Below are 25,475 nucleotides of genomic sequence, written 5' to 3' on the forward strand. Positions count from 1 at the left end.
TATGACTACTACTGATCCTCCACCCCAGCATGGTACCTGAGCATACAATAGATGCTCAGCTAATATTTGTCCATATCATGTTAACTGCTGAATACAATAGATATTATGAATTCTGGTTTCCCCAGCACAAGAGCACTCCATGTTCACGGCATAGTGCAGTTAAACTGTTTAGTAAGCAAGCCTTCCTAGATCCAGTGTGTGTACCTGGAAAGACCATCTAGCCAGATATTCCCCCTTCCCAACTCCTATGGTCTCAAGGACCAGCTTGTACCTGTAATAATTCTGCAGTCTTTACTGTTAACCCTGTGATGTGCTGCATCCGACGATTTACTCGAGCTACAACAGGATCATCATCTTCTTCTAGCCATGAGCTGGGACAAAAGAAGAGAACAGGTAAAAGAAAATGGGAAGTCAGACTTAGATGAGGTCCTGTGCTCTCTCCCAGCATCAACACCAGCACTAATAGGCAGAAGAGAGTGAGTGGTATAGGAGGGTGTGGAGGTGCCAAGCCCCCCTCCATTGGGTAGGTACTGGGAAGCCTGTGAGTTGGGACTTGAACAGCACCCCCACACATACCACCACCATTTCTTACCTTTTGGAAACCCTGTAGCTGGCAACAGTGAGGACACCGGTCTTGGGATCACGAACTGTGGCTCGTGCAAGCTGGAGGTCAGGAAGACAGGGCAGACTTACCCTTTTTGGCCTTGTGTTTTTCTCAGAGAGCACTAGGACCAAATCAGCCAGCCCCATTGGTGGGAGAAACAACTTTGTAGGCAGTGACTCTAGTCAAGACCCCATGTCCCTGTAGGCCAGGCCAGAACAGGAATCTGAGGCCTCCACCTTCCCTCTCTGCTATCAGACCCTGGCCACTCCCCTGCTTGGTCACTACTCATCCCTCCTCCTCCCAAGTCTGTGCTACCTGAAGAATTATGCCTATGGATTTGGCTTTGTCCACCTCTGTGTCTGCCTAGACAGCCTCCCTCTTTGCCAGACCCATAGATCATCCTGCATAAGCATAGTTGAGCTTAGCTGCTCCCACCACATTGGGACTGTGCCATGATCCCTGAGCCTCCCCTTGTGTGCCCCTCTTGACTTGGTCAAGTTCTATATGCTTCTGAACCTCAGTGGCCTCCTCTGCCAAGAAACCCATGCAAACACACTCCTGATGCACCCCCTCACACTGGGCTCCCATGCTGCAAGAGGAGAGACAGACGCACAGTTTTCACTCCCTCGGGAGTCTCATAAAGTCAGATGATAAAACCAGGAAAGGGATTATCAAGTTGAAATAAATAAATGACTACCTGAAGCCACCCACCCCAACCTACACACACACACACCCCTCACCTACTTCATCTCCCCAGTTCCCATTAAGAGGCTTAATGCTACTGCCAGGAGGAACCCACTACTCAAAGCCAGACTCCAGGGCAAGCGTCCATGTGCTTCAGCTGTGGACTGTCCTAATGGGCTCACATGGGTGGGGCCATAGGCCCAGTTACCTCACTCCAAAGCACTTTCCCTTGAAGTAAATATGTGAAAAGTGCCTACTATGTGCTAGGTGATTGAGAAACATGGATCTCACCCTCATTTCATTCATATTGAGTGGGGGAGAGGAAAGCAGAAAACCAGTCAAGTAATTGCAGCATGCACAAGTGAACTTCATGTTTCAGAATCAAGAATGGCTTCCTGGAGAAAGGAATCACCGAGATGAGATTGGAAGGGTAAGTAAGAGTTAGCCAAGGAGGAGAGCACTCCAGGAACAGCAAAAGGGCAGTGATAGAGAGGCCCAGGGATGAAAAAGCATGTGGTGCTGACTGTGGATCAGAGGTTATGTGAAGGAGAGAGATGAGACTGAGTGGACAGCAGGCACCGAGTCTGATGCAATCTTATGGCCCACGAGAGACAGGGCAGGCTTTATGCAGGGGAGCAGCCCTGGGAACACCCTGTGGGGAGCTGAGCAAGGAGGGCTGGAGTGGGAAGGAGCTGGCTAATGAGGAGGCCAGAGCAGAAGGGATGGAAAAGAGCGGACAGAGCAAAAGTCTGTCAGGGGGTGAAATCAACCCTCCAGACACCGTGTTGTTACGTGTTCTAATAAGGTGGCCAGCATACCAGGATGGATGGCTTCCCTGAGCTCCTATCTGAGGGTCTTTCCTGAACTCAGTGATGCCAGTCCTTCCCTGATGACAGATGCAACCACAGCTAGACCCCATCCCAACATCTGAGCCTCACCATTGGCCTGGTGCCCACAAAGAGACTCTGGGCAACTGTGCTGTGCCCCTGGGGACAGACAGGGCTATTTTGAAAGCAGTCTGGGTATCCACAGGCAGCTGCCAGGCATTCCCGACAGGACAAGTTAAGCTCACTGGCCCAACTTCAAAGCCAGAATAGCATCTGTCCCTCATAGCCTCCGGAAAGGAGAGGTCAGCTCATGATGGCCAACACATTTGGCACTTCACATGGCGCCTGTTCAAACGCAAATTTTCCCATTGCTCCCTCCCCCAGCCCTGCCGTGTGTGTGTGTGTGTGTGTGTGTGTGTGTGTGTGTGTGTGTGTGTGATATACACGGAAAAGTTCTCAATGTCTGGGACTGAGGGATACGAAAGGAATCCAGTGCCTCTCTCACCTGGAACCTAGAAAAGTAGTTTTTTTCCCTGAAGAACTTTGGAGCTTCCCAGAGGGTGGGAAGAGGGGTCCTAGTAGCCATCCTCTACACATACTAGCTAGATCAGCCCTTAGCCCCATCAATGATACCAAGTGACCCTAACCCCTAGATGTCCTAGGACCTTGACCCAAAGTTGTTTCAAATGATTTCCAGGGACCAGAAGAGGACTCTTTCCAGGAGCACTGGGCTTCCTGGCCACCTTGGCTACTACAATTCTACTAGGAGCAGAGAAAAAGAAAATTCAGGTAAATCCTCCCTTCCAATCATCTGTGGTAGATGATTATAAATGGAAGCAAACTTTTATGAACTAGAAATAGAATAATAATTTTATCATGTCACACACACACACACACACACATAATTTAAAAAACAGCCTACTGCACACTTAGCTGCAAAACACCAGAGGAATTTCCAAGAAATTCAAAAAGAAGCAGGATGCCTATTGTAATAATGCTTCAGAAGTTCTAGGCAATTCAATTAGACACAAAAGCCAAGAAAATATAAGTATTAGGAAGGAGATAGCAAAACTTTTCTTATTTGTAGGTGATATGACATGTACCCAAGAAAATCAGTTAAAAATCAAAAAGGGAATAAGTGAGTTCAACCACCACCCATGACCTCACAGGTTAGCTTCTTCAAGGGTGAAATAAAGCCAGAGTCACAGTTTACTAAATACACATAATAGTTAATATATGTTAAGCATTTAGGAACAGATCCTGTCACCTTAAGAACTCAGTAACAATTAGCTAGTATTACAAGATACATTTTTAAATCAAGTTTAATACATAATAACGTAACCAGCTAAAATATAGAAAAAGCAAAGTTACAGGAATAAAAAAGCTATCTATGAATAAACTTACCAAAAAATGAATAAATGGAAAGACCCAGCCCCTGGAATGCCCCGGGAGAAGAAAACCCAATATTGTACAGATGAACAATCTCCTCCAAGTCAATTACCTCTTTGCAGTCCCAGTCAGGAGTGCCAAAGGACCCACCTTCCCAGTGCCTTATGGAATATTTTCTAAAAAAAAACTGACCTCCACGTCAGTCCCCCAACCAGGGCCTCTCTCTATGAGCCTGCCCTGCTCCCAGAATGACCTCCTACTGTAGTGCTTGGTGGTCCACATTGATTCCCTCATTTTTCTTTCCCACTAGTCCATGAACCCACAGGTCAGGCTGAGTCTGCGGCATCTCAGTAACCCCACAGTGGACTCATGCTAGATAGTGATAAGGTCTTGACTAGGTAAACAAACTGCCCCATGATGTTAGAGATGAAAGAGAAGCTGTCCCCTTTAGCACCCCTACGAGGACCAACAGAGAGACACCTACTTTGGGTTTTGCAATCTCCTTGATCCTCTCGATTTCCTCGTCAGACATGACATCATAGTACCTGACGATGTGCGGGCTATCCCACTCATCCTCCTCTTTGAAGGGGGCGATGAGCAGCTGTGGCACCCTGTTGCCATGGTGGTACCTACAGAAAAGCCTTTTCTGCCTCCGGGGTGTCTGGGGAGCACAAAATAACAGACCCTGAGCTGAGAGATCCCTTAACCTCAGTCCCAGCTCAGCTGTCTGCAGACGCTGTCTCACACCCATGACCAGCTGCTGCTCCCTGCCTCCCTGCCACAGAAGAAATGAAACACCTCTCAGGGTGACTGGCATGAAGTGACAAACCACAAACCATGTAGCTTTTCTTCTCTCTCAAGATCACCTCATGCCCACGAGTCCTGTGGCAGAAGGTAATTCCTGACCCTTTCTCAGAGATTCAAATAGGTCTGGAGGGTGGGCAGGGAGAAGCCTTTCCAGGGGAGGAGTCAGTGGGAGCCAAGTGGACGGGCATGGAAAAGGCAAGAGCCTGCCTCACACCTGAACCTCTGTGAGGAAGCACTGGAAGCCCAGGGCTCCCCAAACCAGTGGTACCGATACCAAGCTCCAGCAATTGCTATGTCTTTACCACAGAGACTTACCCTCCACTACACTGGGACTTCCCTTGGGACCTGAAGCACATCCTTACCCATGTTTTCTTCATAACAGTGAGATGAGCAAAGGCTGGGCACACTGGGGTATGGAGAGGAGTACAGTAATAACTGAGAGGATGGAAATTCTACTTGGGGCATCAGGGAAATTCTCCAGCCCTACACCTCAGAGAACACCCACACATCAGCCTCAGCAGACGCTACCAAGAACTGGGGGAGATGCTAAAAAAAAAGTATCTACACATAGTGGAACATCCTCCTAGGCCTGCCTGCCCACCTCGGACATCCAGGTCTACAGTCTGGGCACTGTGCCCTCTCCCACAACTCACCAGTTTGACACCCTCCCCACGACAGAGGCTCTCATACACGTCCCTCTCAGGCAGGTAGTCCACTGGCCTCTCGTAGAGGCCTCCCTGGGTTTCTAGCACCGCTTCTGTCTGATTTAATGACTGTTTTTCCCTTTCTTCCTCCAACAGCCGCTCAAAGTACCGCAGATTCCCTCCAGCTCGCTCATGACTTGGGTCTAGAAAAAGCAAAGAATGAGAAGGAAAAGGAAACCACAAACATCTGTTAGGTTTTTTAGATAAATTATTCAGTAAGTGGTTTCTTTCCCAGCAGCCCCCTTGCAGGTTTTGCCTTCCACAGCACCTATCCAGGTGTGTGGGTGAGAGCCAAAGAGTCAACAGAGGACTCCCCATCCCGGTCAGAGCTGAGAGAAGAGCACTATCAAAGGAGGGGAACCCTAGCCAGCCACGAAGGAGACTTCCTCTCCAGGCCTCCCTGCAGGTCCCAAGGTCCCCAGTCCAGAGAAGCAGTCCTGATCCTGCCTCCTCCTCTTGACAGCCATATCTCCATTTACAGCCATTCCCCAGACTGCGGGCACTGCTGGAGACTATGCTGTGCCCTGGCCACAGCTAGAAGCAAGCTGTAACACCAGCAAAAAGAACAGCCACAGCATCCAAAGAAACAGGCGTGGCAGGATTTCTGTGATACTCCTCAGGTAAGGAAACTGAGGCTCAAAGATATTGAGTGACTTGGGTTGAGATTCTATAGAACAAGAATCCAGGGGCCCCAACTCCTCATCCAAGGCCCTTACTGACTCACCTGAGAGAATCTACAAAGATCTTTTCCCACATAGGTCATATGCTAGCTGAACACCCAACTCAGGGCCCCCACGGAAAGCAGTGGCATAAAAAAGGCTTTGCCAGTTTCTGAAACTCCAGATGACAATGTTCCCATGTAAGAGGTGCCACAGATGGGTTTTGAAGGCACCAGTGAGACCTGAGACCTCCAACTAGTTGGTACCACAGTGACCCTGATGGACAGCCTGCATCGAAAGCTACTCCTGACACAGTGGTGGTTCCACCCTGCCAAGTGTCAAATGTACCACAGCACTGACTGGGTCCTTAGTTAGAAAGGGAGCATGCAGGGCCACAGGTATCACAGGCACCCCAGACCTGAGTACACCCATCAGCAATGGGCAAGGGCTAATGGGTAAGGAGCTAGCTGGCAGTTGGAATATGCCATCAGTCACTGGCCAGGTGACAGGTCAAACTGACTCGATCCCCAAAGAAGTGTCAAGTGGTATGTCCAGCAGAGTCTATCCAGTTCCCCTGCCAGCTCCCCATCTCCATCTCACCTTCCCTTAATCTCCTTACCAAGGGAGAGCAGGCGGCGGGTGAGTTCCACAGCACGGTGCAGGTCACCCAACTGGAAAACGGCATAGCTCAGGTAGTCCAGCGCCTGGGCCTTGGCCACGGTCCCCTCCTCCCCAGCATCAAGTTGCTTTAGCACCTGCTCCATCCACAGCACCGTGTGGTAATAGTCCCCTTCATTGTAGGCTGAGCGGCCCATCCCAAAGCAGTCATCCACGCTCAGCATGGCCTGGTACTTGGTTCCTACAGCAGGAGAGTCCAACAGTCAGCCTCCAAAAAAAGAAACACTGGGTTATGGAGGGAGGTTTCCACCAGAGCCTTAGACCATAAGCTCCAACATGCCACTGATACAGTAAGCACAGACAGGTAGGCTCTGCCCTGGGTTGGGGTTTACAGCCAATCTCCCAGCCTTAGATTCCCCTTCTCCCAAGGGGGAGGAGCTGTGTTATGGGGGACCCCAGGAAGCCCACCAAGAAGTAGTGTTGAAGGTGTGAAGATCCTGTGGGCCACACAGGAGAAGACATCGGGTGGGCAGCTGGGGGACAGAAAAATTAACTGAAGAAACAAATTTAGGTGGCAGCAAAAGCCACACATGAGGATAATCACATGTAAAAAATGTCTGAGGGAAGAGTGGAGAAGGTGGCCAAGGCCAGAGCCCTGGGGAGCACACACTCAGAAAGGACAGAGGATACAGAACATCAACAAGCGACTAAGACATAGGAGAAACTGAAGGAATGGGAGCAGCGTGACAGATGCAGAGGGAGGCCGAGAGCCAAGGCTGCAGTCCTGGCTTTGGCCATCAGGCAGCAAGGACCTTGGTGAACACCACTCAGCAGGCCTTGTGACCTCAGGTCATGTGCTGTGAGCTGAGCACTAGAAAGTGACCATGAAGACAGTTTCAAGCCAAGAGCAGTTGCTATAGGGAAATGAAAGGTTTGGGCAGACTCAAGATGGAAAGACTCTTATGTGTTCCTCTAAGAATAACAAGAAAGCAGATCCCATGAGAACAAGGAGGGCTGTGACCCTTACTGGAAAGCACAGGAGTCCCCCCAAAGCCCTTTTAACAGCCACGTGGACATGGTTGATATGAAAGAACTGCCTCAGAGTGGGCCCCCTTTGCCTGATATCCAAGATGGACCTCTGCCCAAAAGGAAATTCCTTCTGCAGTAGGAAGTGCCCATGTCAGAAACTGGGTGGCTTAGGAACCAACAATGTAGAATAGAAAGTTGGGGAGAGTAATCACAAGACGGAGATGTAGATAGGCCAGGGTTTGGTTCCCTAGGGCCTCTTTCCCCTCTCCATACCCCACCACAGATTTTGGCTAGCTCTGTAGTCCCAGGAGCCTACCTAGCTTAAGTTTCAGTCTCCTATCTACATAGAGATAATATCCACCTAAACAGAGATAATAACACCGATTTTAAAAGACATAGGCCAAGAATTCAATGAGATGATATATGAAGATGGTTCCTGTGATCCTCAGGATGCTAATGACGGGTAGCTATTATCAACATGTCTCACAGATACCAAGAATGTTAAGAATGGCTCTCAGGCACTCAGCATCTCTCCCAAAAGGCAACTTGAATGTCTGCTCCTTGGAGAGTGGGCCCTGCAGAGTTACTGCTGAGCTGTGTGTGGAAAGGCAATCAGACAAGGAGCAGCCCAGCTGACAGGGGTAAAGGTATTCCTGCAGAGGGAATGGGAGGAACCAAGGAGCTAAGCAAAGGAGAAGCTGAGCACCAGGGGCAAGGAGGCCAGGGAGACAGTGGGACCTCAAAGACTCCACACAGGAGGGGTTTGGGTTTATCCCTGAAAGTTAAGCACTGTGACCAGGTTTTAGTGTGCTAAAGACAACATGGAGGATGGGATTAAAAAGTGAGCTGGACAATTGCAGGAAAATGGATGGAACTTGAGAAACTTATGTTAAATGAAATAACCAAAACTCAGAGTCCAGAGTCTAGGGCCGTATGTTTTCTTTCATATAGGGAACTTAGAGAGGAAAAAGGAAAAAAAAGGGGGTGGGAGGGATGGTCTCATGAAAATAGAAGGGAGATCAAGAGGAAGAGGACAAGGGAGAAAAGGGAAATCCTGGGCAACAATAGTGATAAATTATATTGTTATATCGTGTGCAAATGTGAATACATAATAAGTCAGCTGGTATCTTAGCCGGTCATGGGGCAGTAGTGAGGGGACAAGTACAGAAGACATTAGGGAAGTAGACTCTATGGGCCTCAGGATTCTGGCTTAGGCTGCAAATAAGAGGAGATGCTTCTTGCTGAGGTAAGTGGTGAAGGAATTGGGTAAACAGCTCAAAGGAGGTAAGGATTTCAATTTAGGACACATGAAATTTGAGAAGTCCATGGAATATCTAAGCATAGACAGCCAACAGGCATTTGCTGACACTGGTTGGAAGCTCAAGAGGTTGTCTTGGTGGGAAACACGGATCCAGAAATCAACCATGGATGGGAAATACCTCAAAGGATGAAAATTGCTGGGTTCACCTGGGGAAGGCTTGTAGGAACTAAATCCTAGAGAGTAACTCCCTTCTGTCCTGCCTCCCCATTCAGGACACTCACAGGTGTGTGAACTGAGTGTCCATGTCAGGGTGTAGCACCCTCTTCCCACCAACCTATTGCACAGCTACAGAGCAAAAAGACCCTGCAGGTGTCCTGAGCTGCATTCTATCTTGGATCTCATGGTATAGCTTGGTTCAAGACCTGACTGAGGTAGAAATAAGAAGTTCACATCCCCTCCTATTACCTCATCAGACCCAAGGCCCCAGGCCACACCTAGTCAGTAACAGAAACCCCAAAAAGGGAGAAAGATTCCACACACTATGGATCTGTTTGTATCTTCTCTGGTGACCCACAAGTGAGATTCACCCAAGGTCTAATGAGATACAATGGAATCCCTAGGTTTATTGTTCTTGAAAAGCTCTCCAAACCCAGCTTATCTTCTTACAAACACTTACATTGAGGAAGTCAGTGGAGAAGGAACTGGTTTTAAAAAGAAAGAACAAATGACCAGAGAGGCCAAAAGAGAAGAAGCCAATATCAGTATCCCAGAATTCAAAGGAGGGGAGAATATCAGGCAAAATGAGGCAATCAATGTGCCTAATGTTGCTGAAAAGTTAAAGAATATCATGCCTTAAATGTCTGTTGACTTTACCAGCCCCAGAGGGTTGGTGGACAGCAGGCACAAAGGCACGATGGGGTCAGGAGTACAGAGGAACTAGAAGAGGAGAAAGAGTGTGAATCGCTCTATCCAGTAGCCAACCAGGAGGGGAGAGGAGACTGACCACAGCAGAGACCAAACAGTCTTGTACCCTGAAGGAGGAGTTCGGGAATGAGCAAGAATAGAGCATCTGTATGAGCTCAAGGAGAGACCCCAGAGAGGTGAGGACAGAATGAACAGGAGCAGAGACTTAACTGAGGGGACATAGGAGAGAGGGCAGAGAGTTCAGAGATCACCCTTGGTGGGGGAATCAGGAGGGTGGGAAATGGAAGCAGGTCTGGCCGTGGATCTATGGTGCTCTGGGACAGAGACCAGCAGGGTTCCTGACAGTAGCCTCAGCGTTCTCTGAGACACAAGAGGAGAGGGAGGACCTTGGATAGTGCATGGAAGGAAGTGGCAGGCAGGGGATGCAGGGAAGCAGCTATCACGGGACAGGGGACAAGTACCGAATGGGGATCCAAGACAAGGATCATCAGTAGAGGCAGAGACCGTACACTGCCTCTGCCTTGTCCAGCCAGCAAAGAGACACAAGCAGGACAGGCAAAGCCCGGAGCACTGAGTTACCTGGAAGCTCCCCTCTGGAAATAGTGTCTGGGTCCAGCTTGTATGTGTCCTGAAGTCTCATCAAAGCTTTGGCAGCCCCCGACTCATCCTCATCAGTGGGGAAGAATTGCCGTTGCACTGAGAGGTTGGCAATAAAACCTTCCAAATGAGAGGGAGAACAAGAGGTTGCCTTAGGTCCAGGGGCAGAAATGCTCCTGGGATCAGAGAGGCAGCCACTAGTGGGTCTCTGGCTAGCGGGTTCCTGCCGCTTGCCTCTGAGACTACTGGTAGGCTCAGTGGTGATGTATTTGCTCATCATGTGTGAGAGCTCAAGGAGAGATGCCAGCACTAGGGGATGTGGGAGGAAGAGTTTGCCTTTCCACCAGGAAGTCCTCCCAGACTGCTCTAGTCCATGGGACTTCTTTCTCACTCCTCACTGTCCTACCACCTGTGCTGCTCATTTGGAACTGAACAGAAATAGCTGGTACAGTGGTTAACAGTTGGGAGTCTACAAGTCAAGCTTTGAGCTCTCTGATCACCGTGGCCAAGACCACAGCCTGGAGCCAGGAAAAGCCTCTGACCACTGAAGTGCCCCCACAGAGACTTTTCCCAGTTATATAGCAAGAGAGGCATCTCCTGAAATCCCAGGACTCCCAGGCTGATTCAGGCCTTCAGTTCCATCTGTGAGGTAAGAATTGGGAGGGGAAAACCCAAGGAATTCCTCCCCTGGCCCCTTCCCAAGAGCAGCAGCACACACTGCAACCCACTCTCAGAACGGGCTCAAATACTCATTTCTAGCCAAGCCTGGAGATTCAGAGGTCAAGAAGCTGCTACCCTGTCTTCCTTCTGGCTTCATGGTCAGGGACTCTGAAGAGTTCAGAATCCAGGAAATAGAAAAACACGCCTCCTTGAAAAAGCCACAGACAGTGTCAGCATGCCCCCCTCAGTTCAGGGGCAAGAACTCCACGTCAGGATGAAAACAACCTATTGCTCTCTGGGCTGTTTGGTATCCTTCTAGGTAATTTTAAGGGTTCCCGATGCGATGCAGAGGGGAGGGTGTGGAGAACAAGGTCAGTGAGCAGAGATCTTCTGAGCAGGCTCAGTCTCCCGCTGTGCAGGCGGGAACAGACCCTTCCCAGCTACAGGCCAGGCCTAGGAGGCGGGGTCTGGGAAAGGCAGGCGGGGCTTCTGGAGGCAGTGAGCTCACTGGGCACAACGCCAGCCTGGCTGAGCTCACCAATCCCTCCCTGGAGGCCACCCTGCCCCCAGCCAAGCCCGACCCAGTCTGGCCACGTGAGCTGAAATGTCTCAGCCGGAGAGACAGCTAGTCTGAAGTTAACCAGCACTCCCAACTCCAGAGAAAAGAGACAGGGCCTGAGCCCGAGGCTGGGAGTCCATGGGGCCGCCTCCAGGCTCACCACCACCATCACTTCATTTTGACAGGAAAGTGTTAGAGCATGGTAAATGTTACCCTAGAAAAAACTTTTCAAAAAAGTCATACTGGGGGGGGGGGGGGGGGGGGAGTCATACTCTGACCTGTAAATACCATTTCTAAGAATTTACTCTAGAAAAATAATCAGAGTTAGACACCAAAATGTATATGAAAGATTGCTGATAATTATAATTTGGAAATAGGCCCATTTCCCATGACTTTCCCAGTTTTACAGTATATCAGTATGACAAATTGTGATCCAACTATTAAAATCATGGTGCATAAAAACTTTTAATAGCATATAGAAGCTGGGTGCAATGTGCATACTGTAATCTCAGTTACTAAGGAGGCTGAGGGCAGGAGGAAATCAAGTTTGAGGCCAGCCTCAGCAACTCACCAAGACCATCTCAAATAAAACATGAAGGAAAAAAGAAAGAAACAGGGGAACTGGGATGTAGCCTAGTGGTACAGTACTTGCCTAGCACATGTGAGGCTCTGGGTTCAACTAATACTGGAGCGGGTTGGAAGAGACAAGCTGTGAAATTCAGGGACAGGTAAGTATATGCTTATGTCACAAATCTGCCAACAGAAATGTTTTGTTTGTAAAAGACATGAATAGGAAAGAATTCAGATGAAGGCTATGCTCACCACTTGACTCATTTAGAATTCATTTGTCCCTCAAAGCAAGTGAGTTTTCATCCCCTGGTATACATATGGTTCCTTTAATTAAAAAAAAATGTAGCATATATAGAAAGATCATAATTTTAACAGTGCTTATTACTAGGCAACTGGATTAAGAATTGTAATTTTCTCATGTGACTGTGTTTGTTTTCCTAACTTTTCTATAAAAACATGTATTACTAAAGTATAATTACAGGAAATGTTATTACCAAAAACAAAAAGGCAAAAACTGATTACTGTTACATGTTTTAAAATAAGGACAGCCAACTACCAGCACTAAAAGAGAAAGAACAGAGCCATCATCAGCAGGGTCTACATTGTCACATGACATTTGCTCACTGTCCCTCACCTGCCGCTGAGTCCTGCAGGACCAGGTCTTCTAAAGCAGGCCAGTCTGTGTTCAGCCGCTTCACCAGCTTATAGGCATTCACGGGGTGAGCCAAGTAGCCCTCGGGGTCAGCAGCTGACTTGCTGGTCAGGGCTTCCATTTTGTTGGCCCAGCTGTGGAACCAAAGGAAAGGAAGACTAACATCCCCACCCACACAGGTCTTGATCTGTGGTAATTTCCCTGATGAGATCCGTCACCTTTTGTTAAGAGGTAATAAAACATGAATACAGTAACTCCCACAGATACATCTAGCTCCTTAATCTTAATAAGAGCTGGGAACCTAGGTGAAAGTAGAAAGGACTTAAGCAGAAAGGAAAAGACAGAGACTCTTTAACCCATGTGATACTAAAGTATTCAGACAGGTGGGAGAGACCACACCTCTGGAGGGCTTCCTCTTATAGACACCCACACATGGGCTGTGGGGAGGGGCAGGAAGGCTAACTCAAGGTGCATATGGGGCCTTAGGACATTAGACACCTCTTAATCTTGGAGAGTTTGGCTTCCTCCACAAGGATGTACTCCTTCAGAGCCTGTACCAGGTCTTTCTCTGCATAAATCAGGTCAGTCATGTGCCCTGTAGGAGAGAAGTAAGGGCCAATCAGAAATGAATGAGGGATGTCCAGCCCCCTTCCTTGGGGCATAAAACATCAATGCAGAAGAAGTAAATTTTCTGGTCCAAGGGCGTGTCGGGGCTCTCTGGGAACACATGGTCCTGGCCCCAACTCTAGGAGGAGACAGGCAGAAGTGCCAACAGGATGTCTGTGATAAATTCACTGGGATTACTCAAGGAAGAAGGTCCAAATTTCATTCTCCCACTGTTAACCAGCTGGTCATGTCACTGGGAATAGACATCCTAAGGGGTCATCATATGGAAACAAGCTCTGAAACTTCAGGTAAGGAGAAGAGCTGGATTCCCAGGACACAGAGTGCTCACTGCTCAGAACCACTCTTGCCTCGGGAGAAAGTTAGTCAAAAAGGCCAGATAGCATGCATGCAGCCTGCATGTCCCAGGGAGAAGGGCCCATTCAGACAGCTGGATCCAAGGAAATCCAGATCTTTAGGCTCTCAGAGGGGGAAAATGACAACTCTGTAAGCCCCACGATCTCCAGAACTGGTCAAAACCAGTGAATGAGGCCACCCTTCCCTGAATTAGAACACACCTCAGGTAGTGAAATCACCTGGCATTTGAGCCAAGGGATCCCCAGGAAGACAACAGTCCTGTTGCCACATACCAATAGAGGTGAAGAACTCGGCCTGCACGCAGCTCAGGACACCAAACCAGGCCATCAGCAGTGTGGACACCTGGAGTTTCATCGTCAGAGAGGGAAGCATCTGCAAGGCATTCAGGGACATTCATTAGATCAAATGTGCCAAAATCCTGGCACAGCACAAGAAAGCTAAGAAAGAGATTTGGGATCACCACAGGGTGTGGAAGCACTGACATGTGCTCAATTCTGGACCCTACTCTGGCAAGCCATATGCCCTGGGGAAAGGCTCCATCCTCTCAATTCCTGGAAACCACTAGCAACATGAGAAGGCTGAATCATGGTGAGGGGACAGTCACCTCTGGTTCCAATCATCTGACAGTCCAAGATTCTGGTCTATCCCTTCTTATTTCACAGACTGTTTCTATCTTACCTTCCAATACATGTACCATGATAATGCCAGATTCTGGTGACCTAGTCCTTGCCCATAAGATGGTGACATTATGAAAAGACAACAACAGAGAACTTGATATGATATGTTCTAGGGAACCCAGCCCAAACTGAGGTGTAGAGCAGATGGTCAGCCAGAAGAATCATCAAACTGACCCCAGCCAGTCTATACCTGCCACACACAGAGCAGTCAGGGGAGTGACATCCAGGATAGACACTGCTCTTCCTGTAGTGAGGCTCCTCAGCAGACGCATCCTCACTGGCCAGTCACCGTTCATTCACAAATATTTACTGACCATACAGAGATGCCAGGCATTGAGCTAGGCACTCAGAATACAAAAATGAATTAGCCACCCATAGCCAAACTCTTGAGCTAGACAGTTGACACAGGGAAGAAGCCAGCTTCTCATCAGTCTAGAAATAGTCAGACACTGCTCTGAGGGAGGCAGGCACCACCTGGGGCAAGCCTCACTGGCAGTGGACCTATATACACAAGAGAAGCTTCAGACATCATCTCCCAGCTCAGCAATGCATCCCAGGACGTGCTGGAGGACCACTACCCATTGGAGCCCCTACTCTGCCAATTCTTCTCTTTTGGATCCACTTCAGCCGAGTCTCACTGGAATGCTCAAATGGAAATTTACTGAGAAAATAAAAGAAAAATAAGCGCTTCTCCCCAAAATAAAAGTCTTAACTGAAAGAACTCCAAGTCTGAGCTGCCTAATGCCAGTTCACCAATTTTTGCCTGCCATGGTTGCTTAGATACACAGTCACACTCTCCATTCCTCATCTTACCCTTTCAGAAGAAATTTCAATCCACTGTAGTTCCAGGTTAGGCTCACAGAAGGGCCCAGCCCCAAACAGGTTCCTCTAACCTTATCTAAGAAGATAGCTTAAGTGCATGGGCCCAAGTGTCCAGCCCAGCAGGGCTGCAGAGCTGACAGCATGCCCATCACAGTCTAGTTGCTGGGGGCTCAGAGACAGACAGGATAATTATTTTTCCTCAAGCCAGGATGTGCTGTAGGAAAGGGAGTAGTAGGCTAAGGAGTATATTATGAGTCAAGGCATCAAAAGAAAGCAAGAAGATGAGTAGGTGTGGGCCAGGTGCTCCCAGTTCCAGCCTGGTCTGATCCCAGGCCTCCCCAACTGTCTTCTCCATTTCAGGATTCCAGAAGGCCTCTCTTGTTGCTTCTACAAGCCCATTAACTTAAAAGGGCATATGTCTATTCTTTGTACCTCAGAAGGCTTGACTACCTCAGGAGAGCACCTTCTGTGTATGTGTAGGAAAAACTCAAAGCCAGGAGGATCTGTGAACAGTAGGGGGACCAGCTTTGGGACGGGGGTGATGGGAGAACAAGGTCCAGGCAGGAGATCAGACTAGACATGGCTGGAAGTGGGGGCCCCCACCCTTCTCCCCAGGTGTATCACCATTTTCAGTTGCATACATCTGCAGAGCTCAGACAAAAAATTTATGGGAAGAGGGAATCTCTCCATGCCTTCCAAATTATCCAGCTGACACCATCCATGAGCACCTAATAGCACTTACGGTAAAACAGCCAGGTTTCTTTATTACATGAATACCAGCTGTCCTTTCTCTGGAATGTGCTGTGTGGCTTAGATTGAGCCCATCCATGAATCCTGGCCTGGAGGCAGAGCCTCAAAGAATCACAAATAAGTTTGGGGAAATTAAGAGCCGCAGAGTCTCACTCTGGCGGGAGAGGGGGATGATGACTCTGCTGGCCCAAACAGCTGGGCACCCCCAAGCAGCTCCCAGACTGCCACATCCATACTGCCATCCCAAGCAGGGGCATCTTGCAACCCCATCCTATTTCTCCTGATCCTGGGCCTCTCTACTCAGAAGGCTTTGTACAAAGGTTATTTAATTAGCATGAAGTTGGGAGGAGGAAGCATTCAAAAGGGACTGTGCCCCACAATGTGTAAAAGGTCAACCCTTACTCTCTCTTATACCCTTAACTTGCAAAGAACATGCGAGTACGTGTACCTGCCTAGTTCCAAACAATGTCCAATGCTGCCAAAAGCCCTTCCAGGAACCTTCAGAAATCCACACAGAATAAGTTTGAAGATGTGGCCAAATCCCCTTTTATGAAAAGCAAAGTTGCACCAAGCCCAAACAGAAAACCATTGTTGAGTTTTACCTGAACTGCACCCCTAGAGCTTAGAATAATGTATCTCCTAGAAGTCACCCCACAAATAACTCTTCATCATATGCTTGTTCAATTTAGGAAACAACAACAGAAAATTTTAGATTTCTTCCATAGAGTGAATTGTTGAGTATACAGAGTATACAGAATGCCTACTGTACGCATATCAATGAGTATATTGAGTATACAGAATGCCTACTGTACGCATATCAATGCAGAGAGAATAAAGAACTGTGAAAAAGCAGGCCCCAAACAAAGTATACTACATGATTCCACTTTTGTAAGGAAAAACTACTGCATGTAGTATATATGCAAGAGAGGCATGATCTAGTTGCATCTTAGTGAAGTAATTTTATTTTTCCTTTTATGCTTATTTGTTTTCCTAATCTTTTTATAAGGAATTATATAGGAATTTTAAAAATATTTTCTATAATATGCTTAAATATAAAGGAAACAAAGCAGGGCCTTCTCAAATGAACTCGAAAGGGGTCTTGGCAGCCCTACAGTTTGGACCCCCACCGGGAGGTCCTGTGAAGCCTGCCAACACTCCAGTGACAGTAATTCACCCACCAGGCAACTGGCACTATTTCTAAGCACAGGGAAATTCCAAGACATACAACCAGAGGTCCTACCAAGACTGCTCTTTGGAAAGAACATTTACAACCTGGCCAAATGACCATGAAAAGATGTTTCCAGCTGCAAACCAGCAGCGTCCTTAGCTTCTCCCCTTACCTCATCAAGCAGGATCCTCTGCCAAGCTCCCAGCTGCAACCCAAACCCAACAGCTTGAGTTTTAACAATGTACTTAACAGCCTAGAGACAGAACATGGATTTGCTGAGAATAGAAAGGTCTTGCTTGGCACTGGATAAAATTCTGCCTGTTTTCTGTGAAGTAGCAAAACCTCCCTGAACAGGGGTCCTTGACCCCCTATCCCTCCCATGGCCCTCCCTCCTGGTGCTGTGACCAACTCCAGGATGGCAGAGATGAAAGGAATTAAATGCTCAATCTAGGAGGAGCTGCACGGAGCTACGGGAGATCCCACTGCAGAACACATGAATGAACATTCAGGCCCAAAAGCTGCTGTCACTGCCACTACAGGAAAGGCACCCAAGTGTTCTCTGATGTTACATCTCAACCATCATCTGAGTCCTTACCAACACAGCTACAGCCATGCTGGCCCTAACCTTCTCTGACCTCTCTCTCCACATCTCATCTGGCTTCCCTCCCAACTCTATTCTACAAAGTAGTCAGCATGGCTTACTGAATCCCTTCCTTTGGCTTCCACTGCCAGCAGGACAAAGTCTGAACTCCTTAACCCAAAGGGCCCCATAACTCTGTGTGACCTGGCCCTGCTGTTCTTTCCAGCCCATCTCACCATGCCAGGTTTCATATCTTCAACAATTACTCCATGTGAAAAATATTTCTTTTACCAAAAACCTAATGAAGCCTGGATCTGTGCTCAAAGTAGTCAAGTGTTCTCTTGAACCTCATCCCTCACTCCACATTTAAGAAGCCATATAAGACTATCACTGAGGGAACTCCCTGGGCTCTTATTTTTGATCCCCAGTAGAGAAAAGGAGGCACAATGGACCCTGCAAAACTGGATGAGGGTGCATGTGTCAGATAATATGCATCTGTTCCTACACCTTCTCCATCCAGTGCATGAAAACATTGATTTCCACTTCCCTACTTGGGTACCATCAAAACCACAAAATCTCCTGCTTCAGTAACTAGGCCATGAAGTAGCAAGGAGATCATTAAAATCAACATGCAAATGCCAAGTTGGGTTTTCAGTTAGGGTCTTGGCAGAGACTTGGCAGTCTAGATTATCTTAATTCATAAGAAGGATCTACGGGAGGATGAAATTCACATATCACCATATTGGATGCATCATACACACAGTCTCATACTCTTTTGGTCTCACCCATGTTCTAGGCCCTGAACCACTTGTTTGGCCTTAACCTAGTCAAAGTGACTGTATTGACCTATGCCAGAATTTCTGGCTCCTCCTACTATCTCCATACTGATCTCTCCAATGGCTACAGAAGGGCCTTCCTGAGGAGGGAGGGAAAGTTAGTGGCTCACAAGGCAGTTCTGACCAACGATGCATAGAAGACAAGAGGAATTCAGCCAATAAATTCTCTCTAGGCCTTTTACAAGAAACTGTTCTGAGGCATAGAGTTTCTACAGAGCCTGCACAGAGAGGTCCTGAATGGGTAAACAACAAGTAGATCTTCATGCAGAGTGGCCACCTTGCTAAAGCACCACCCTGTATTTGCTTCCTATTCTTCTCTACCTCATTTTTCTCTTCCATGTCTTGGCTGCCCTACAATAACAGACTTTCCAATAAAGCATTAAGCACTTAAGCTCTTCCTCAGGCTGTTTTCTGGGAACGTAGTCTAAGGTAACCACAATTTATGTTTCCAAAAATCTTTCATTTCTACCATCTAATTCTCACTAAAATCTTGTAAGCTAAATAATCATCTCCATTCCAGATGGAGTAATCCCCCCTTGTCCATGGAGGATACAGTCCAAGACCCCCAGTGGAGGCCTGAAAACAGTTAATAAATATCAAATCTTGCATATGCTGTTTTTCCCCATACATATGTACCTATGATAATATTTAGCTTATTAATTAGGCACAGTAAGAGATTACTGTTAAAAAACAAATAATAAAATAGATTATAACATTATAAAAAAATGCCAGCATCGCTGCTCTTTCACTTTGGGCCATTATTAAATACAATAAGGGTTACTTGAACATAAACATTGCAATACCATTAACAGTCAATCTAATAACCAAAATGGCTACAAAGTGACAAGTGGGTAGCATATACAGCATGGATACACTGGACAAAGGACTGATCCATGTCCTGGACAGAACATACAGGATGGCACAAGATTTCATCATGCTAATCAGAAGGGCTCACAACTTAAAAATTACAAATTATTTCTTTTTGTAATTTTCTATTTAATATTCTCTTTTTTTTTTTTCCAAATCACCACCAATACATTTATTTGAGGGAGGTGGGGTCAAATCTTACCATGAACTTTTATATTGGGTAGGGCTAGAGACAATGATCTGCCTAACTTTTTCACATTCACACAATTGCACAGGTAACCGAATCCTGCACATGAGGTGTCACCATTAAACAGACAAGCATTAGATGAGGGGGACACATTCTGAAGAGTCACATGATTTCCATCCAACTCAGAAAAAGGCGCTGCCCTCGAATCAGAAAAGTAGTGTTGAGGAAATGAAGGCAGAACCTGGCACTGGCCTTCTAGCCTAGGCCCAGTCATGATGGCGGCCTCGTGAAGGGGTCATGCCCTATTTACAAAGCAGGAGAGAGACACTCCCAGCCGAGCTGCAGAGTGAGAGCCGGGCTCCCTGGAGGGGTGCAAGTGGGTGGGACTGATTCCATTAGGCTTCCCTCAACCACCCTGGCTCCACAAGCCTTTCTCTGGCTCTGTACAAGGCCGACTCTGGGAAGTCAGGGAATGACGCCTCAACTCCCCACCCCCCCACCCCACCGTCTCCAGGTCTAACAGGTGACCCCACCCACTGGGTGCAGCCCACCCCTGCGCAACCCCACACCTCAACAGACGCATGGCCAATAAGAAAACTGTAGCCCAGCGGGGCTGGGGTACACCTAGGTGTTGCTGGGCTGCAGTCTCCCTACAGGTATCCCGAAATGATCGGCCTCACCAGAGGGCCAGGCTGAGACTAGGAGTTTGGTCAGGTGGTTTAGGTTACTCCAGGGCAAAACACCATCCTGATGACACCCGGCGGAAAAGCAGGCTGGAGCCACGGAACAGCTGGCCCTGCACACTCAGGTACTTCCAGCAATGAATCCAGGATTTGAACACTGGGGAGTAGGGGGGGAGCCCAGCCTGCAGCCCACAATTGTTCACAGCCATGAGGTCTCCGACCAGTAGGAAGGGGTAGGTCAGCATGCTCACTGCGATCCCCATCACAAACTTGGTGTAGCTCCGGATGGCCAGGGCCTGGCTGAAGCTGTCATCCACCAGGTAGGCATTGATGAAGTGGGCCAGCAGGTTACAGCCCCACAAGAAAACCACATCGCCCAGGAGATGAGGGATTAAGCCAACAAAGAATCCCAGCAGCCCCTCCTCTTTGAAAATCTTCCCAATGGAGCTCAGCACACCACTGTATTTGGCTTCGGGTCCCACAAATTGGACCATGCAGCGCATTGAGATGACATGCAGGGGGTGGGCCAGCATGCGGGACACACACTGCATCATCATCTCGTAGGACGTCTCCTTCACTACTTTCTTCAGGGAGGTCTTCATGTCATCCTTGTTGGAAACCTGCTCTATCTCATCGGGAGGGAAAACCTTCTTCATGCTGCCCCGAGTCACAGTGGAGAGGGCGTTGGACATCAAGCGGGGGCTCAGGCCCCGGAAGAGCCCGATCTTCCCGTCCACTTGCACAATGTACTTGGCATAGGTGAAGAAGCTCGGCAGGTAAAGGACCTTCCTCCCCAGCACATTGGTCCCAAGCGTGGGGGGCATCGGCTCATGCCCCACCTGGATTAGCAGCTTCACATACAGCAGCGGGTGGCTAAGCGCCGTCACACCCGCGCCCAGCGCCACGAAAAGAGCCTCGGTGGTCGGGGCGTTGTCCCCCGAGCCCAGACCCCCGGACGCGCCGTCCATTCTGCGGGCGGAGGGCTGCGCTGCAGGCCGAGGATGGCGCGGGTGTGCGCGGTGCGCGGGCGGCGGATCCCGAGCCCGGGCCTCGACCCCCGCAGCCGCTCCGCCGCGAGCTCCAGCTCCAGCTCCTGCTCCCGCCATCCCCGCGGCACCGCCGCGAGCCCTGGGCGCCACTTCCGGGTCCGAAGCCCCCATGGCGCCGGGTAATATTTTCAGACTGTGGTTGACCATGTATAGCTGAAACTGTGGCAAATAAAATTGTGGGTAAGGGGGAAACTACTGTATAAGATAGATACAAAAGATTGATAAGTGAAGCCAAGAGGGCTTCCTCCACATTTGACATCTGACAGAAAATCAATGTCAGAACCAAGCCCAAACCCCAAGCACACTTTTTACTACAGACTGCTGTCATCCAATCTTACTCAGGAATATGTGTTACCTTAGAACACAGGGGCCTTCCAAAGAGGGAAGCAACACTTTGTTCTAGCAAAGCATGCCTGCCCAGGCTAAGGACTTTATCATGGGTTACCCAAAAGGTTCACAAAGCAGGTTCAAGACATCTCTGGCTGGATCTCACCAGAAGGAGAGCAATGCAGACCCAGAAAACAGCAGCACAGTTCCCTGAGTTCAGGTGAGTATTACTCCTACCTCCAGACATTACAGCACTCACATGTAACCAAGCAGCCCACCTCAAGGCAAGGCAGTTCAGTCCAGTGAGCAGGTACTCTGAGGTCGGGCAGACCCAGAGTTAAATCCCAACTCCATCACTACTTTCTGGCTTTATGACCTTGTGTAAGTCACAGCCTTCTGTAAACCTCAGTGTCCCCATCTATATGATACTAGGACCTATATTTCACATGGCTGTTGTGATGACTGAATGAGATGACCGATATCAGCAAGCACCAGGCATAATTTATGTCAATTATCAGCATGAGGAGCACCAGAGAAAAATCAGTGGAACTGAAATAGTCACCTGCCCTGCATAAGTCAATTGATTATCTGAGTGAGAAAGAAGGTCCAGACCAGAGGTCAATGAAAAGGCATGAAACAAGAACAAAGCAGAAACTGGGCACTTTCCATGTCCCAGGAGTGCCAGAAGACTTACAGGAGAGACTAGGGTCATGCAGTACACTGCCCATCAGGGACAATCCTGGAATTAGCCAATCCCTGGTTCTAAACCTCACCAATGAAATTTCTCTAACAAAAGACAGGGACCTGGACCAATACTCTAGGGTCTCATGTACTTCTGTGCCTCTGACCTGCTCACTCCAGGGTTCTACAAGAATCAGGTCTTGGGATCTCTGCCATATCCTTTGTTCCAGGTACAGAGCAGGCTACATTCTATTAAGCACTTCTGGAGAGGTCTAGAGCAGAAACTGGCTTCTGAACAGGCTCAGACAGATCCTCTCTGAGCTGGAGAACACTACCTAAACACTTTAATCCTCAGTCCTGCAATGATACCAACTGAACAAAAACTCTCTCCTAGGGCTCCAAGAAGTCTAGTTCAGACTTTTCATTCCTCTCTGCTCTTTCTAAGAATAAAAAACTGTCTATCTATCCCTCATTCCTTGTTCCCATCACAAAACCCACAGACCACAGGATTCATCAGGCCCCTTTGCTCTAGAATAGACTAATGTCCCACCCTCAGGCACTTCAAAAGTCCAAATTGCTAGATTTGAGTGACGTTTTCAAAGTTTAACTCTCAGTCCAGTATTCTGCTAGGCTTGCACGTGCCTGTGCTACAACATTTCCTGCCAAACTCCATCTGCATAAAATTAAACTCTTGACAGATCCCAAGAACTAGGGACACACCTACCAGCCCTCTGCACACTATCAGCCAGCGTGGCCACAACTCGGCCAAGGCCTTGCGTCCAGCCTCAGACCCTCCCAAGGATGTGGGAGGGCAGAGCTAAAAAGGGAGACTTTCTCAGGAAATGAGAAGACCCTATATTTTCTCACCCCACTCATTCCTCAGAGTTGCACGTACCCAGTGTCTGAGTGATGAGCAGTCCTCCTGGCATGTGCCCAGATACCAGCACGAAACAACAATCTGAGACAGATTATGAGCTCCCCATAGGCAAGAATAGTGCCTTGGCCACCTCATCTCCCTCATTCCAGCCCCAGGCACACTTTAGGCAGAAGCCAAGCACGGATGCAGGAGATACTTAAGAAATGAACAGAGAGTAGCTATGGCTGGTCTAAACCAGTGGCAAAGTGAGCCCTCTATCAGACATCCCACTTCAAAGCCTATGACAGGGCAGAAGAGCCTATCACAAACCTCAGTTTCAGTATGACAGCATCTCTGGGATAAGGCCTCAGCCAACTCCATCCTTGCTATGTGGCCTCAATGTCTGGGCCATAGAGTGGACATGCTTGGCACTGTGATAATAAAAAGGTCCTAAAAGAAAAGAATTCAAAAGCCAAATATCCTGTGAACAATGAGAAGCAAAAAGAGAAGCTGGCCCCTGAGGCACAACACCACAGTGAGAGACTGCACCCTGGATGCTTCAGGGGCAATTTAAAGCCAAAGCCAAAGGGAATCTTGGTCCATTTAACAGAGAACTAAATCTCAGATGTGTTGTCTCAGATGTGATACAAGTTGAGAATAAGCAGCAGCTGGCAAAAGCATCCTATAAATTCTCAGGTGGGCAATGGATCTGTGCAAAGTCTGGGACATTTGAGAATGTGCTAAGCTACAAAGTAATGTCCATCAGTCTTGCTCTTAGAGTCCTTCAGGATCTCCTGTAAGAGGGCTGGGACTGTTGGGTCCCATGAAGAAGCACAAGCCTTAAGTGTGTTACTCTATAGTAAAAGACAAGTCTGTCTTGGGAACAACTCTAATGCTCTCCTGAGCATCTTCAATGTGTCAGATTAGAACACAGAAGCCAAGGGCCTACCCTTTCTGCTCAGCAACAGCTAAGACAGGAAGTGCCCTGATCTGCACTCATGCTGCAAGGGTATCCTGGGCACCTAACCCATGCAGGGCACAGTACCTGGCACTGTCCTCTCACTCTAGGCTTTTGTAAATGGAGTCCACAAGCAGCTATTTCCTCAAGTGCCCTTTCCCCATCACCTTGCTTCCATTAGAGTACCACAAGAATGCCCATGGCCCAAGGCAGCTCCCACTCACATAGGCTTTTCTTCTGTCAGATTACCCTTTTGCTACACTCCATCTGCTCCTGAGTCACCTCCTCAAGGAAGTCTTCTGGCCTGGGGCATCCTGAGTACCCACAGTCTACCTTCCTGCCAGCACAGCACTTACCATACTGCTCTGGGCCTGGACTTTTCCCGCTCTTCCAGTCGCCTGCCCCCTTGGGCTAGCAACTCCTGGCAGCTTCTGGCGCACAGAAGGGTCGTTTGTTGAATTAGTTAGCTAATTACCTCAGGTCTCCGTAACTGCTGGGGGGAAAAAAATACACAAGCAGATTCCACAGGGATGTCAGAAGAGGAAAGAGGACTTTTTGATCCAACCGATCTAATTAATTGCTCATCTAATTAACAGCACCAAGCTGATCCGGCCCGGCTTAGGAGCGAGGGGAGTGGGCCTCCCCAACACGTAGCAGCCCCTCCTGGGCAGGCCGACGCCCCCGTCCCTGCCTCCAACCACTGGCAGCCCCCGGGGTCAGGCCACCCCTTCTCAGGGAGCATGACAGGGCAGGGCGGCCAAGTGCCCCGCCCCGCCCCGCCAGCCGCCGAGGGGACCGGCAGGAAGGGCGCCGCTGACCTCACCACCGTGATCTCGGGAAGGGACGCTGGCGGGCCAGGAACCCAGGCGGGTGCAGAAACAAGGCGGAGGGCGCGGGGCTGCGGGAGCCGCTTGCGCAGCGGGCGGCGCGACCCCGGTCTTCAGCCCCTAAGTCCGGCTCTGCGCTGACAGAACCCATCTCCCAAAGACCCCAGCCCGCAGCCGAGAACGAGCCCAACAGCTGACCCGGCAGGCGGCGCGCTCACCTGGACACGCGCCGCTCCCGGCGTTTCCAGAACCTCCTGCGGCGTCGCCCGACCCGCTCCGCACCTCCTCCCTCCGAGGCTCCGCCTCCTGCTGCGGCCGGGCTCCGCCCTCTTGAGCCTCGGCCACGTCCCCACCTCCCGCCCCCGAGGCCGGGCGGGCCGGATCCCCGGCCCCCGGCCGCCGGCCCCCGGCCCTGGATCTTCGCCTGGGGGCGCCACCGCCGGGAAGGCCCCGGCCGCCCGACTGCGCGGTACCGGGAGCTGGCCTAGCGCCAGGATGGAGCCGTCCGCCCAGCGCCCTTCATGCCGCCCGCAGCTCGCTGCACGTATACCGCTCCTGCCTCCCCTTGGCGGGCTCCCACCTGTGGGACTCGGCCTGTGCCCCTCTGCAGCACTTGGGAGCCTCCAGAAGGGGCGACGACCCCATCCTTGCGTCGGGGATGTCCGGGGAGCATCCCTGGGAG

The 25,475-nt window shown here is 49.3% G+C and overlaps 2 protein-coding genes across 6 annotated transcripts in view; both read right to left on the reverse strand.

The window, feature by feature from the left end:
- P4ha2 (prolyl 4-hydroxylase subunit alpha 2) overlaps nucleotides 1–25,103 on the reverse strand; it is a 34,156-nt gene extending 9,053 nt beyond the window's left edge. Inside the window, exons 1-11 of one of the 5 annotated variants that reach the window (XM_046467618.2) lie at nucleotides 25,012–25,100; nucleotides 24,323–24,459; nucleotides 13,798–13,897; nucleotides 13,043–13,139; nucleotides 12,527–12,678; nucleotides 10,086–10,223; nucleotides 6,294–6,533; nucleotides 4,965–5,158; nucleotides 3,989–4,165; nucleotides 593–663; nucleotides 272–371 (exon numbers count right to left, since the gene is read on the reverse strand). In XM_046467618.2, the coding sequence (XP_046323574.1) occupies nucleotides 272–371; nucleotides 593–663; nucleotides 3,989–4,165; nucleotides 4,965–5,158; nucleotides 6,294–6,533; nucleotides 10,086–10,223; nucleotides 12,527–12,678; nucleotides 13,043–13,139; nucleotides 13,798–13,897; nucleotides 24,323–24,325 (1,272 nt within the window). In that variant the 5' untranslated portion in view covers nucleotides 24,326–24,459; nucleotides 25,012–25,100. Of the gene's footprint in view, nucleotides 1–271; nucleotides 372–592; nucleotides 664–3,988; nucleotides 4,166–4,964; nucleotides 5,159–6,293; nucleotides 6,534–10,085; nucleotides 10,224–12,526; nucleotides 12,679–13,042; nucleotides 13,140–13,797; nucleotides 13,898–24,322; nucleotides 24,460–24,784; nucleotides 24,927–25,011 lie in introns of those variants that run through there. The other 4 variants (XM_046467619.2, XM_046467620.2, XM_058586508.1 and 1 more) reach the window with 4 other exon arrangements.
- On the reverse strand, nucleotides 19,961–21,270 carry LOC124109111 (mitochondrial carrier homolog 1-like). The gene has a single exon (XM_046467623.2). The coding sequence runs from the start codon at nucleotides 21,253–21,255 to the stop codon at nucleotides 20,137–20,139; it is 1,119 nt and encodes a 372-aa protein (XP_046323579.1). The 5' UTR covers nucleotides 21,256–21,270; the 3' UTR covers nucleotides 19,961–20,136.
- Nucleotides 25,104–25,475: the final 372 nt, after the last annotated feature.

The sequence above is a fragment of the Marmota monax genome, unplaced genomic scaffold, assembly GCF_021218885.2.
Source record: "Marmota monax isolate L192 unplaced genomic scaffold, Marmota_monax_Labrador192_F-V1.1 WCK01_AAM20220418_F8-fsc00199, whole genome shotgun sequence".
In the NCBI taxonomy this organism is placed as follows: Eukaryota; Metazoa; Chordata; class Mammalia; order Rodentia; family Sciuridae; genus Marmota; species Marmota monax.

Bases quoted from the DNA above. Each gene is read 5' to 3' on its own strand.
- LOC124109111 (XM_046467623.2), bottom strand. From the start codon at position 21,255: ATGGGGGCTTCGGACCCGGAAGTGGCGCCCAGGGCTCGCGGCGGTGCC.